This window comes from Nanorana parkeri, unplaced genomic scaffold (genome assembly GCF_000935625.1).
Source record: "Nanorana parkeri isolate BGI_ZX_2015 unplaced genomic scaffold, ASM93562v1 scaffold1867, whole genome shotgun sequence".
Taxonomy (NCBI): Eukaryota; Metazoa; Chordata; class Amphibia; order Anura; family Dicroglossidae; genus Nanorana; species Nanorana parkeri.
The window spans coordinates 95,125-111,298 of record NW_017308135.1 but is presented as its reverse complement, the minus strand read 5'-3'; the positions used below and the strand labels follow the sequence as shown (position 1 = coordinate 111,298).

At 42.3% G+C, this 16,174-nt stretch overlaps 1 protein-coding gene across 1 annotated transcript in view; it reads left to right on the top strand.

Annotated features, from left to right (window-relative positions):
- The window catches only part of DMGDH (dimethylglycine dehydrogenase), a 49,517-nt gene that overhangs the window by 1,537 nt on the left and 31,806 nt on the right, over positions 1-16,174 (top strand). The window contains exons 2-5 of the mRNA XM_018571921.1: positions 4,667-4,844; positions 6,606-6,704; positions 8,435-8,599; positions 11,191-11,395. Coding sequence (XP_018427423.1) covers positions 4,667-4,844; positions 6,606-6,704; positions 8,435-8,599; positions 11,191-11,395 — 647 coding nt within the window. The remainder of the gene's footprint in view (positions 1-4,666; positions 4,845-6,605; positions 6,705-8,434; positions 8,600-11,190; positions 11,396-16,174) is intronic.

Genomic DNA, 16,174 nt, shown 5'->3' with positions numbered 1-16,174 from the left:
GTTTCCCTTCTCTTTGCTGCTCTTCCTTTTAAATCCTCATGTCTTCTCATGCTGGGGGAGAACTTCCCTTTGCAGCTGAGTGCCTCTTCCTGTAGTGCTGGCTCAGGTTACAAACCTATACACAGACACCATATATCCATTCCTGAGACCAGGCAGTCTGCTGCAAAACAGAAGTTCTGCCCAGCATGAGAACAGATACAGATGTAAAAGGAAGAGCAGCAAAGAGAAGGGAAACAACCATGGATTACAGTAAGGCACACATTACAGTATTGGTTTATGTTAAAAAATCTGAGGGTTTAATGTCACTTTAATGATAGCACTTAGCATAAACACATTTTACCCTACAGAAGATAGCGGGTGATAGTCTCTGTGGCCTTCGAGTGTTTTGCCTTTCCCCACTGGGAAATCGCTCTTCTGAAGAGCCCCCACCAAGTACTTGGTGGACTGGCTTTGGCTGGTCCCTTCAGTCTAGGTGGACCAGGGTACCTTGCCCTTGTCAGGATCCCTGCATCCTGGAGATGCAGGGCTCACATGGAGCTGCACACATTCAGCCCAATTAGTTTCTTTCTGCTGGTGTATTTATATATAAAGGCTGAGGGCAGCATTTACTATGTAGTTATGTCTACATGTAAGGGAGAGCTTCCTAAAGCAGACAGACTGGCACAGCTGGGGGGCTTTGGCAGGCTTTCCTCTGGAGGTTGCAGTCAGGAAATATATAAATGTGACACGCTGTTGTGACAACCTGACAGCAGTAACTGTATAGGCTCAGAGATGATTCTGGCCTTATCTGGAGAGTACATCCTAGTGTTTAACCAGCTCTGATTGATATATAAGGCCCTTATAATAAGGGTCTTATAGTCTGAAGCACCTTAGGCTTCATTCACACTTGCCACTTACATTGTTGTCCTCTAAATGCAGAGAAATGCTGTTTATGCTTCTAGATGCTTTAAATAACGCAATTTACATGCATATGTGTTTTGATGCATTTGGTACCCAATCCTAGCATTAAAACATATTGACATGCGTTTACATGTGTTTTGGTGCATTTAGAAGTTCAAATCAGTTCCTAGATTCACCCGACTTCTTTAAAAAAAAACTCATCTAGACTGAAGGTGTGAATATGGAATTTATTTGATGCCAGGGGCGTAACTAGAAATCACAGGGCCCCATAGCAAAATTTTGTATGGGGCCCTGTGATTTCAAGTTACGCTTCTTGCAGAGCCCACCTGAGCTCCAAAACAGCCCACCTGAGAGTGATCCTGCAGAGCCCACCATAGAGTCTATGGTGGGCTCTGCAGGGTCTCAGGTGGGCTGGTCACACCATTGCACACCTCTTACCTGTCAGCCCTGATCCGTTGTCATCCTCCTCCATGGCCGGGCCCCACCTCCTCCTCCATGGTCACTGTCACCAGGCCCCGCCTCCTCCGCTACAAACGCCAGGTCCCACCTCCTCCTGCGCTGCTGATGCTAGGCCCTGCCTCCTCCTCCGCAGCTGCTGGCTGTCACTGACTCAGCAGCTGCTGTGAGGAGGAACGCACCGCTGCACAGATCATTGACAGGTTGTCAGTGATCTGGACAGTGGTGCGTTCCTCCTCACAGCCGCCAGTGACAGCCAGCAGCCTGCGATGCCATGACGACCCAGGTGGCCGGCACGGCATCAGGGGGACCCATTTGTTCCTCGTCCTGGTCAGGCCCCCCTGTGCCCCGGGCCCTATAGCAGCTGCCTGGGTCGCTATGGCGATACTTCTGCTACTGGTGATAGCCTCTAAAATCACAGACGTGTGAGATTGGTCAATCATGCCCGCACAATCTAACCATAAGCATGTCTATCAGCCAACTGACCTCTACATTTGTAGGCTTGTATTGATCCTTATTGTGAGCCAGTAGATGAAGCTGACTCAGCAAACCCAGTGATTACTTTTCCACAGATGCCAACTGGACTTTCACGCCGGTCCAAGGCCCTAAGTACACAAGTAGGTACATGCAGCCTATCAGAACTACACACAATGTTTCATAAGCACTGTAACCATTGCAAGTAACACTCCTTGGTCGGACGTAGACTGTTTTTGACTTCATGGGTTGTGCAGCTAACGTATTCCATGTAATCTGGGTCCACAATCTGGTGGGCCTCCTTCTGGGCAGTTTCTAACATATACCCAAGGTTTAACAATTAAACAGAAAACACAGCAGGTTTAAGACACTTTAGCATAGAACATCAACTGTCCCATTATGGAGCAGTGCCCCCTAAAAGTGTATCTAAATGCAAGAACAAGAATGTAATATATTTCAGTTTACCAGCCCTTAGATGTGCTGTCTGCATTAGCTTTTTTTTCCTTTATTTTCACCTGCTGATCTTCCCAATAACACTTCCTGTCCTAGGGTTGCCACCTAGACAGTCCAGGTTTCAAATGCTGTGTCCAGGTTTCATGGCAGCAGAAACCCAGACACAAGATGTCAGGCAGACAGGGACAACCAAAATTAACAAAGGGGCTACTGACCCCCCCCATTGAAAATAGTCTCAACTGTGGTATTTACATATGAATGTGTGGCGCTAATTACATACGAATAAGCCACAACTCATTCTCCCCCAAAAAATGTCAGCGCATCTCTAGAGTGTTCAGGTTTCGCTTGAAAAAAAGGTGGCAACCCTATTCCTGTCGTAGGGTGACAACGCTCAGTTACTGTACTGTATCTATGGAAGAGGACAGGAAGTGTGTTAGGATTGTATTCCATCACAGAAGCAAGCTTGGAGCGGTGGAAGTAAATAAGAAAAAAAAAGTGTGGTGTACAATATAGTGAAATGAAAAGTGTAAAATTATATAGCAATGAATGCAGAATGGCACCGGCTATAGAGGACTACAAATCCCAGTAATAGTACATTATACAGCACAATACAGAATACCACCAGCTACAGAGGAGTACAACAAATCCCTGCAATAATATATTATACAGCGAAATGCAGAATACAACCAGCTATATAGTAATACAACAAATGCCAGCAATACATTATAGCTGGCGGTATTCTGCATTGCGCTGTATAAGGTACTATTGCTGGGTTTTGTAGTCCTCTATAGCTAGTGGTATTTGGCATTGCACCACTGTATAATGTACTATTGCTGGGATTTGTTGTACTCCTCTGTAGCTGGTGGTATTCCGCATTGCGTTGTATAATGTATTATTGCTGCATTTGTTGTCCTCGAGGACGTCGAAGGACCTGATTGGGACCTGTGCACCTGCTGCTTGTTTGGTGCGGCCGGTGTTCTATTGATACTCCAAACTTATCGAGTTGTGGGACCGCATGACTTCCAGTTTCCCCCCCTAGCCCCCCTGTAGCGACACCACTGACAAAACCAAAGAAGCAAATAAGAGATGTTCATTGCTAGGGTTTATATATACTTAAAAGTTTTGGGCTTTTAGGAAATGAAGGCTGACCCCAACAATGCCATTGCACCTAATGTAGTTCAGTCCAAATCCATCAGCGACTCCTATGTCATAGACTCTAACCTACAAACTTGCAGGAAAACAATTGGCGTTACCGTTTTCCTACCATGGGTCGTTTTTAAACAGCAGAGTGGTGGACTGTTATTTATCCACCGCCGTTTATAAACGCAGGTGTAGAAATAGCCCTCGGGCAGCACTGTGTCAGCTAATCACTGTGCACCGAGTCATCATCGGACGGCTTGGTACTGAGGGTCATATCACAGCGATTGCATACTACTGTATGTGCATCATTACCAAGCTCTATGTTTTAACACCCTTGATACCAGCATATTCCTTCATTTCAAATTTTTTTTTGCAATAATTGAGATTACTTTGGGGTGTCTACTTTCCAAAAAGGGGTCATTTTGGTGTTTTTTTTTGTACTCTCCTGAATTTGTTTTATTTTAACAGAATGTAAAGAAAACCGTTTTTTTTCCAAATTTGTGGTCTTTTTTCTATTGCATAGTATATGTCTGTGAAGGTTCTCATTCATCCAGGTCATGGTATATCTGTAAAAATTAAGTCAAGTCAACTGGACTTGCTGTATTTTTCTTGAAGACGTTTCACTGGTCATCCAACCAGCTTTCTCAATTCAGAATTGAGAAAGCTGGTTGGATGACCAGTGAAACGTCTTCAAGAAAAATACAGCAAGTCCAGTTGCCTTGACTTAATTTTTACAGATATTTTTCATAGTATAAAATATCAAGCCCGGTGATTAATAAATACCACCAATAGAAAGCTCTACATATCTCAAAAAATGAGATAACATTAATTTGGGTACAGTTTTGCATGACTGAGTAATTGTCAAACTATCACAGCACTGAAAAGATGGTCAGGTAATGAAGGGGCAATACAGCCTGGAACTCAAGCGGTTAAACAAAAAAGCAAAGTACGCACAACCTGATAATAAGTATTTTTATTGCCAATTTTTATGCTGACCAGAATTTCTCCTTCAATCCTTAGGTATGTTTTCCAAATATACTGACTGTGGCTTGCTTGTTATAGTTTAACAGTCCTTGGCCACATTGACTTCATTACAGTAATATTTGTCTACTGGGTCATGTCTACATCCTCTGTCATTACCTGACCTGGGTGGATGTATGTCACAATTTCAACATTTTGTTCAAAACATCAGCTGTCTGTTGGACTTTCAACTCATTGAAGTATTCTGTATTGTTTATATTAGTGGTGCGGAAAACCTGTCTTCTAATTTGGGGAAGAGATGGAAGGACACCGCAGAGACGGTAATCATTGGCGGTGGATGTGTGGGAGTGAGCTTGGCATATCACCTGGCCAAAGCGGGCATGAAAGATGTAGTACTCCTGGAGAAATCAGAGCTCACAGCTGGATCCACTTGGCATGCGGTAAGCCAATATCTATGGATAGTCAACACGAGAAAGAGAGACATCTAGTCATGGGTGCCGATAACCATCATCTATTACACATCTAAAGGCATTAAAGGCATTCCCTAGACTACAGGAATGGTCAACAATGGGAAACAAATAAAGTAATGGCTTGCAGATTGCTCCGAGTGAAAGCTGATGGAAATCTTTCACAATTGTAAAGTGTGTGGTCATCATTTCTTTCCTGGTATCAGGGCTTTGTGTGCAACATACTGATTAGAGTTGAGTACTGTTTGATTGCTTCAATCCCTTCTCACCATAACCTGTATGGTTATGCTGTCTCGGTGGGTCCCTAGTCCTACTCCATAGAAAGCCATGGTTTCCATACACTACATTGATGATAGCCTAAAAGCCTGAAACAGCTGTATGCAGTGTGGAATAAATGGCTCTATAATATTAGGCTATATTTGCCATATACACCATTGGTTCTGCATGCGCATTTGGGTTTTTAGGGCTTGAAGGAGAACTATGAGGTGAGTGATTTACACTCATCCCCATGGTTAGAGCCGACATGTGATATTGAAACTTTCACACGTCGGCTCTAACGATCGGGAAGTGACCGAACACATACCACTGCTCGCTCATTTCCCGATCCTCTCCCTGCATAGAGTGGTGACTGTCACAGGGATTCCCCCTCTCCGTTCCTGCAGCACTGACTGGGCAGCCATAGCTGACTCTGCCTCTAGATAGGCTGAGCCTGCTGTAAATTAACCAGCAGGGTGGATCTCGACAGTATTGTCGGGATCTGCTCCGGCTGCGGCTCTCTCAGCATATAGCGGACAATAGCCCGCTATATACTGAGTTTTGGGTCACAGGAGAACGTTAGTATATGTCCTCCCATGACCCCAAAGAAAACTATGGGAAAAAAGGTTACCCCATAGTTCTCCTGTAAAGGAATTATTTATATGGCTCCACCCACTGTTGTAAATGGAAGAATACTTTATTTGGGATATGTGGAGGAATGAGAATACCTTCTGTTCTAAGAAGGCTTTACTATGCTAAAACAGGAACCTGCAGTTATAAGGCTTAAAAAGGCTACCATTTACTTTCATTAAAAAAATCAAGAATCAGAACCGGTATGAATCGCACATTCCAGGCTAAGAGCCCTTCGCCCAGTATTGTCTCACCCCCTTTCGGAGCACTCCATCCCCTCTGCCCACTGTTTTGTCAATAAAATGTGTATATATAACTATTTTTCCTGAGGTCTTCAGTCTGGCTACATAACATCATGCCTCCTCTGTATCTTCATCTGCTTCAAGCAGTGGGTGGGACTCCTGGATGCTCCTGAGAGTGGTGCCACATCATTAATGCAGCATTCTCATGTAAGTCCAGTCCAACATGTTGACCATCCCATGGAGGTGGGTTCATAACAGCCTGGGCTCACAGGAAGTGAGTTAAATGATGCTGAGTGTCATCTAATCCTAAAGACAAGTGGTGCTAGCTCATGGGATGGTGAATCTTTGGGACAGCTCCAGAGAGAAGGTGAGTGTTGCAGCTTTTTTATTTTTTGACATGTTGGCCAAAGGATTTTCTATTTTGAAGTAGTTCCATTAAAAAACGGTTACCACAAAGATATGAGCAGTAAATACTTACTTTACTCTTCTGAATTGGGGTGCATTACTTTGATGTCTCTTATAATTAGTCAACATAGTTATAGTTAATCTGTGTGTGTGTATATTTAGTGACTTTCACGAAACAACTGTGTTTTTCCAACTTACACAGGCTGGTTTAACTGCATATTTCCACCCTGGGATTAATCTAAAAAAGATCCATTATCACAGTATCAAACTTTATGAGGATTTGGAAGAGGAGACTGGTCAGGTATGTCACGGTGGGCAGCTTTCTTCTCTTAGAACTGGAGACAAATCTCAACCAGGGCTCTGCAACATCTTATATATGTATATACCGTCAATATATTACACTGGCCCTTACGCAGTTTATATATTATCTCTGTCCCTACGTGCACACAACACACTCACAATGCCTCTCTCTCTCTTAGTAAGAAGGAGTAGAAGAGCTAAAAAATGTAGGGACTTGTTTATAACTTTTTTCACACAAGATTCAAACAACCTTTAACCAGGATTCATACCCTTCTAATCGTATTCAGTTGAAAAAATGGGTGAATCCTGTGTGAAAGTTTTAACCCCGTGTGAAAGTTATAGCGTTAGTTAAAGTTTAGCTAACAGTAGGTATAGCGTTAGTTTAGTTATAGTGAAAGTGTGACTGGCCTTGGCATTCCAACACTTGCGGGGGGGCTGGAAAGAAAGAAGAGGGCCTGACCCTGGTAACCGTTGAGGTGCTGACATTGCCTTTAGAGACTACAGCTCCCGGCATGCTGCAGGCCAGTGCTCTGCAGCTCTCTCCCGCAGCGGTAGGAGGGTGAGGTGGGTCCATCATGGTTTCTTGCATTGAGGCCCAGTGTGGCTTTTAAGTCCAACATAGTAAATTTGTTTCTGTGTGTTAATTCAGCAAATAGATTCCTCCTAATCTCCTGTGTAGCCACTGGGACAGGAAGAAAGTGGAATCTTTACCCCTTACAAGGGGGGTAGAGAGTGTAGCACTTGTTTTCAATAGCATGGGTAATTGTTAGAACTACTGTCTAGTTTTCACTGTTGGGGGTCATTCCACTCATCTCTGAGGACGTGAAAGTAAATGATTCCATCCTGGGGTTGACATAGACAGCAAGAAATCCTGATGGAAGTTCTACCTTACTCCATAATATTTAAATAGGAAAAACAAGTTTTGCCCATTACATTTTTGTCTTTGAAGTATTTTTGTAAATGCTCCGGTGTGCATCAAATCCTTTAACACTGACCCATCTATTATTTTTCTTATTAAAATGCTATTTAAATATTCTGTCTTGCGGACATTTAAACACTTCACACTTCCTCATGTATATTGGGGACTTCAGTGGTGAGATCTCTATGTTTGGGATCTTAGGTGTGCACACCTCCTTCCACCGTCATGATGGATTTTCACTCTCCCTGTTGGGCTTTTATTTACTTTATTCTAAAAACGCAAGAAGAGGTTGAGAGGAACACCAAAACTTGAAGGTGTTCAGAAACTATGGCAAGAAGGTCTTGATGCTGGATCCTCATGGAATATAATAGAACATGTATGGACTTGTTTACACCAAGTCCATTGAGCTGCGTCTTTCTGTACACCACCATACATGTATGATGTGAACAGGGAACATTGAAAACAATTGTTTATGCATCCTGTTCACACCATACATGTATGGTGGTGTACAGGAAGATGCAGCTCAATGGACATGGTGTGAACAAGCCCTCCATAACTCTGTTCTCCTGGCCTCAATTTTAAAAGAATCATCACTTTGCGTGGACTGATTATTTGAAATCCTAAAATTGTAGAAAGGTTACCCCTGTCAGCAGTGATTATTATTATACTGGATTTATATAGCGCCAACAGTTTGCGCATCGCTTTACACTATAAGGAAGACATTACAATCACAATACAATTCAAGACAAGATGGTAAGGAGGGCCCTGCCCGTGAGGGCTGATAATCACTATTCTGCTGATGTCTTATGCAGGCTGTTGGGTTTCACCAACCAGGAAGTGTCAGAATAGCTTCAACTCCAGCACGGGCGGATGAATTCAAGTACCAGATGTCCCGTGCTCGCTGGCATCCAAATCCTCAGTATTTGATTGGACCAGAAAAAGTTCAAGAACTGTTTCCATTACTGAATATGGACAAGGTAACAAAGATTTGACATATTACTGTTGTTTCCAGCCCTGGTTTATTGGAATTTTAGTGAGGCTGAAAAAATAGGAGTCTCGCTCTGAGCATTCACATTTCTAAACTATTTAGAATTTAATAAAGATCTGTTGTGGTTAACCAGGCTGGGAATGAATAACCACAGAGTTCTGTGCAGAATTTAACGGGGACCCTCTAATATTCTGTGTAAAGCCTGCAACTCCCCATTTCCGTTCTTGACAACTTCTGATATGTTTTCCTAAAAGAGCTAAAGAGAATACATTAGCAAATAACAGGTGGGAAATACTTCATTCAGAATAAAGACACACACAGCTGGCAAGTTCAAGAGTGCAGACGAGGTAAGAGCAGATACATATTCAACAGGACCAGATCAATGTTACTTTGTGTAATTTAGTACAACTACAGAATGGCTTTAAAGTTCACTTAGGGTCTGGCAGGAGCCCTACAATGTGTGGGAGAAGCAGCAGCAATTGAGATCTGTGCAGGACTGTTACTGATAATCTAAAACAACGTCCTTCAGTTGAACATTATACTGGGCACTTTCACTGAGATTCATACAGCTGTCTCTCTTCACTGCTTAAACTAGTATTAAACTCTCAAAATGTTTTTCAATAATGAATTCAGTTCAAACAAACCCAGCAAAGTATTTCTTAACATTTTTGCCCAAGTATTCACAGTCATCATGTTTCCAACTGCTCCAGCTCTCTCAGCTCTGCTTCCCCGAACTTCCTGAACAAGGGGCATCACAGTCTCGAGCAGCTCTCCAGAAGGGAGGAGGGAAGAGGGGGAGCAGATTGATTATCTAGCCTTGCTGCGCATGTGTGTTTGTGGAGAAACACACACCAGGGTGGCTCCATAGGACCCTGTAAGAAAAAGGAACCACCCTAAAACAGGATATCACAGCCAGTGCTCAGGGGACCAGCTTAAAATTAAAACTTTTAAACATCAAGGAGCAACATCCACTGTATGAGATTTCGGCCCTATTCACACCAGATACGTTGCCATCTTTTTTTCAATGGATGCCAATGCAAGCACATTTGAAAATGAATGGGTGTGAAAAGGAGCAGTTCACACCAGTGCATTGTGTTGATATCTCTCTTTTTTCAGCACAACACAATGCAACACATGTTTAATGGGTGTCAACGCAACGGACATCAACTCAAGGCAGAACCAATACCTTATACAGCTTAGTGTAAAAATTAAACAAACCCCCCCAAAAAACGCAACGCATGTTAATGTACACATTTCTGTGTGAATTCACCCTTTATACACATTTGAAATAGCTTGAAGATCTTTTGACTTCCATATCACTTTAAGTTAAGTTTCAGGTCTGCAGTTCATATTTCAATGGTTCCTGCACACATTCTCACTGCAGCTAATTCCTAATTGAATGGGGGTTAAGACTTTCAGGTTTATTAGGCAAGGTTCCCTACAGACATACATCAGGGATCTGAAGAAACAGATGATTATTAGTTTACTGACCCTTTATTCAAGAAATAATGTTCATACAAAAAACATTTCTTAGATGGCCATTGCCATAAAAGTTTGTAGAGGTGGAAATGTTTCTGTTGGAAGTACTGCCATATGGCAATTGAAGAATCATATGCAGATTGCCCATTAGCTGTACCAGAAAGGATTGTTTCTCCATTATCTGGCTCCTCCAAAGAGCAGTAACATTTGTGGCCCCATCAGACATCATCTGATAACATTTTCCGATGACAGTAATCTAAACTCTGATTGGTTGATATGGGTTACTACAATATGTACAGTATATCAACATAGTTCTCTGCTCAGCCTAATTGAAGAACCCCATTAGAAGACAAGAGGCTAAACAAGGAAATAAGGAAGAAATCAGTTTGCAATTTTGGATAAACTGAAATTAAAGAAGGTAACGTCCTACTGCTAAGGACTGTTATGATAAGGATTCTTAAAGTGACACTAAACTCAGTCTTAAAAATCTTAAAAATGCATTCAAGAACCCTATCTATTAACAAAGAAGTAGTTTATTTGTGTATCACTCCGTAGATCCTCAAATCATCTTTGAATTGGTGCTGACACTGTCCTTCCTTCTGGAGGGTGACTACTTTTGTTCCCCATGGTCCCTGTGTGTGTTGTAAAGTAGTCACCGCTCTAAGCTCACTCCTGTGATGGACTACAATCTCAATACAAATTTGTATACTAAACGGAAGACTGTAGTCTATCACAAGAGTGAGCTTGGAGTGGTGAGTAGTTTACAACACACACAGGGACCATGGGGAACAAAAGTAGCCACCCTCTAGAAGGAAAGACCGTTTCAGCACCAGTTCAGAGATGATTTGAGGATCTACAGCCGAGTGATACACAAATAAGATAAATTTTTGTTAATAGTTAAGGTACTTCAATGTATTTTTAAGTTTTAACTCCTAGTTTAGTGTCACTTTAATTATGTAAAAATGTCTGTCTTTGAGCGAGTGTAATTGCAAGCCATAGTTCTTCTTTACTACTGTTTTTGTGTTTACAGATGTTTATTGTTGTGTTTACACATCTTTATTTACTGCTTCCATGTTCAGACACCATTTTCTTATACTGTAGGTCCTAGCTGGCCTCTATAACCCTGGAGATGGTCATATTGACCCCTATTCCCTCACTATGGCCTTTGCAGCTGGAGCCAGGAAGTATGGTGCCCAGTTATATTTACCAGCACAGGTTACTGCTTTAACACCTCGACCTGATGGTACATGGAATGTGGGAACCCCTCATGGAACAATTCATGCCAAGAGAATTGTGAATGCTACAGGTAAAATATATATATACACTTATATATCTAATTAATAATTGGAGAATAAGAGAGTTAGAGTTTTTTTGTATTAAAAGATGCTTTAATGCCTCCAAACTAAAATGTATATCATTCCCCCAACATTTCTTATAGGATCTATCTACCTAGAAGTGATATATTGGTTTTAGGTTGAGCTTGATGGACTGGGTCAGTCCCTGTCTTTATATATGATTTGGATATTCCAACAATGTGATCTCCCTGCCATCATTCCAGATTCTGTTTCTGTCCACCTGATTTTTAGTTTTTTCACATTTGCATGTTTTAGCACCTCCTGTTGCATTCTTCATACTATAAAACACATATTAGAGCCTACAGGGAGTGTTAGATCCTTCATAATGACCACAGCAAGTTTTCAGACCTAGAAAAACAAGCACAGATATCTCACCAATGGGGTCCCTAGAATATGAGAAAATGTCAGATAGTGTAGCTCTCCAACATCTACCAAAACCTAAATACCAGCTTGTGTGGACTGTCCTGGCCCCAGGACTGGAGATCTCATCCCACCCAGAGCTCTAAGAGATCTCCAGAGCTCCAGATCCCAGCTACAAATAGGAAAACCTGGACGAACCTAAAAAAAACAGGCTCTTCCTTATAACATGTTTCACATTCTGGACCCCCTCAGCCCCTTTGGCTGAGAGTCCTGGGTGCCAAAGTCACCATACTACACCGTGGCATTGGCTTACACTGCCACAAGATAGACTCACGCAGATGAGGAGTACACTTGTAATATCTTGAACTTTTTCATGGGTCATAATGTGCAACTGGAGTCAGACAGCCATCACTTTTGGGACAACTAGTGTCAAGAGAAAAAAGGATAAGCTTTGTATATGTCTCAGCATTGGTCAGGCTGGAAGTGAAGGAGGAGTTTACTGCCCAACACCACTTGGATACTACAAACCAGGAGCAAGGATATGGCATCAACAGAGTGCAATATGATTTTAATATAACCCCAGAAGTGAGCAGTGTGCAGGTCTACATGACCGAAGGGATGTACAAACCTTGTCCAAATAATTATATTAACTTATGTCATAATTTCTAATCAAAATGTATCAGGATTGTTTCATAGCTAAATGAAGGTGCCATTGCTGGCCTCTTTCTAAAAACTCTTATTTCCTGGCTCCAGCCTCAAGTCAAACCTTTTGGGTCACTGGCACAGCAAAGGCATGCAGGGTAGAAAGCCAGAGTGAAGTTACAACTCTGCATACTTGTTCCAAGTCTGCATTGAAGCCATTGGATCACTATGACAGATGTCAGCTTGCATTAGAAGTTAGTTGTAAGAGACGCTCAGGCTCTTATTAATGGTTTCCTTTCAGAACTGTTTTGTACTGTTTAATGTGATGATCCTGATAGAGAAATTACAAATATTCTTCACTGGAATACGGTGATCTGATATGCAGATGGATATCCCCACAATGCATAATGTGCTTTTGGGAACACCCGTAGGACAGTATCAGCGTCTGTATCACAGCATTTACTTGCAGATAGAATCCTCTGAGTGTCTTTTACATCTGATTGAAAACAACATCTGCTTCTCAGAAGAAAAACATAAGGGCGGTTCAGCTAAAATCTGTGAGCTTTCCACATTCCTCACAAAATAGACAATCTCATCTTCCCTGCCAAGTTTCTGTGTAACCAATTGGAGAGATCCAAAATGTGCTCGTGTTTGAGGTCTCAGTTCTGGGAAACAAACGTCTGTGATGCGTGCACTAAGATGAACCCACTGGGCGAGAGTGCATGGAGCGAGATTAAATGGCAGCAGTGTCTGGCAGGACATTTACTTTTATTACTTATTAAGCTGCAGTCATGCTGAGGTTATTGTGGCAAAAATGAGTATGAAAGAAGCAGCCTCAGCTATATACTATTACATGCCCATCGTCTTAATCCTTCCTCGCCCCTTCCTTTACCCCCTAATACATTAAAAAAACTAGCACCATTCTTACCCAAGAGTGTATGTAAACCCCAACAATGAACGTCTCTTATTTACTCTTTTTTGGTCTGTTAAATGTATCAGTGGAAGTGTTTTGTTATAACATTTTGATAAATTCCAAAAAGACCTGTTGATGTTGCCAGAAATCCAGGGACCTCATAAGTTCCTGTGATCTCTGCAGTGTTATCTCAAGAGGTGTCATCACCCCTGCCCAGTGTTCTTCTGAGAACTACAGAAAACCTCTCCCCTATGTTAAAGCAGAAGTATTGGGATTGGGATAAAATATACTCTTCCCAGTATTTAGAGCCGTTGTGGGGACACTGCAGCTGTCACATGCAGGCTCTATATACTGAGAGCTGATTGATCATGGCAGTAGCCCGCTATCTGCTGACTTCATGTCACAGGAGTACATTAGTAATTGTACTCCTGTGACCCAAAGGAGCAGTAAAGCCAAATAAAGGTTTGGTGTTACTTCTCTTTGAAAAGGTTGAGAGGGGGAGGTGTTTGTAGTCCTGTCCTAAAGTGACTACACTGCTCTTCTATAGGCACAGTGCAGTAAGTGAGCGTTGTCACCCCAGGACTGGAATTGTGTTACTGTGACTCCAGTGAGATTTTAACAGGGCACAACCGCAGCCTGTCATTCATTTGTACAGGTGGCTACACATAAAACCTGTTGAGACCTTTGAGATAGCACTATGCCTTGCACAAAATACATCAGAATAAGAGCTTGTTCCTGCTAGCAGTTTAATAAAGGAAGAACATCATTTTTTTTAAAGATACTTTTTTATTAGATTTTCAAAATCAACAAGGTTACAATAAAACCCAGAGAAGGAAAAACCCGGGTAACATACCCAGTGACACATAAACCAAAAGAGGAAAAAAAAAAGGGGGATCACAATTAGTTTACAGTCTCAGTACAAAAGATAAATCATAAATGCAGAGGTCAACACCAGCGTACAGTGTACACATGAGGTCAGCAGACAAATTTAGAACTCCAGGCTGCATTCTAGATTGTGATTACAATCACGAAGAATCAACTGTTGTAGCAGTACAGGAGAGCCATGGTCCCCAGATACGTTCAAAGTGGTCCGGATTGCCCCTCTGTGCATATGTAAGCTTGTAAAGAGGTAAGGATTGATCGACCAAGTTTTTCCAGCAACTCAGGGATGGAGCCGCGGGTCTGCACCACACCAAAAGGATGGCCTTCTTAGCATAGAACAGAAGTATACGGATGAGGGTTTGAGCCATAGCATCCAACAGTAGGTTACCAAAGAGACCCAACAGACAAAAAGCCGGATTACATATATTGGGGAAACCCAAGCCAGTCTCCATAAAAGAGGTGATATCAGACCAAAATCTGCGAACATGTTGGCAAGACCAAAAGGAGTGAAAGGAAGAACATTATTTTGCATCTCCATGTCCGGTCTTCCTGTAACTTCTGCTATTGATTACACCCAAAACCTATGACTCCCCGGGGCAGTAATGGTGCTGTTTTTAACATTCTGCCCCTGTGAATGAGCCCATAATCTTATGGGAAGATTTTTGCTGAAATGAATGATTTAGCAGCAGGGTCTCTTTATTTCCTACTGCTTACTATTTGTAACATTTTCATAATAGGGAACCTTTTTTTTCTATCTGTTTAGAGATCTGTCTGATTTTAGTTGCACCACTGACCTGCTAGAATAATCTGTGCTTCTCTAACCTTAGATAGGCTTTTATGGGGGCAGTACCTACATCTGGTACATTTACATTAGAAAATAAACATTACCTTCTGAGTAATGTGTTATTTACTTAGTAGGTCATCTGGGCAAAAACCTTCAGAGAAACTGTCAGCAGCATGTTAATTATTAAATGACACTATAGAAACTACAAAAAGCTTAATGTTTATGTGCATGTATATGTAAATCTCATCCCTGTGTTTTCTGCATACCGTACTCTCTGATCCAGAACAAGGTTCAGGAGAGACAGAAGTCCTTATATTTTGCTTGAGTGATTGGCTCAGGGCTTCTTCCAGAAGTCTGCACTGAGCTACAAGTCAAAATCCAGATATCTCCTGCAATAGACATTCACTTTTCATTGGGATACTTTCTGAAACTGGCCATACACAAGTCATTTTTGTTGGCTATTGTACTCTGACAGCAATACCTGAATAGTGGCTGCAGTCACTGTTCAGTTGACAATTTTCCAGCAGCACATGGCCAGCCTAAATTTCCACATTGACAGTCAAATTTGAGAAAACCCCACTATATGCCAGTTATGTGTTTCCATTTACACAACATACCTAAAAATAATTCAAAATATGTCTCTTTGTAACTGGCATTTCCAAGCTTTTCTCTCAATTTTCAAGTGACAGGAAATTCTGTCTGCCCCCATAGAAAGTCTAGGGACAAACTGAGTGTCCTCTCATAACATACAATGCTTCTAGATCTTTAACCCTTTGTCAGGACAGGGAGTGTTCAAATCTAGCTAACAATTGATAATGAGATCTGCCAGCACAGTACAGACAGGTTTAACTAGGGCAAATATTAACCTTCCCAGCCCCAGGGGCGTATCTGCCGCGAGGCAAACAAGGCGTTTGCCTGGAGCGGCAGATTCGCAGAGAGCGGCACCTTGGGTGATACTACTCACGCGGATCACGGATGGGATGACGCGGACCGTCGGCCTGGAGAGTGGACGGCGTGACGGCGCGTACAGACGGCGGGCGGCGTTGATTGCGTGCAGACGGCGGGCGGCGTTGATTCACGGTGAGTCCGTAAGCCGGGGAGGGGGGATGGGGGTGTCCTGTCGGTGAAGCGGCGCAGGGTCTGTCCGGG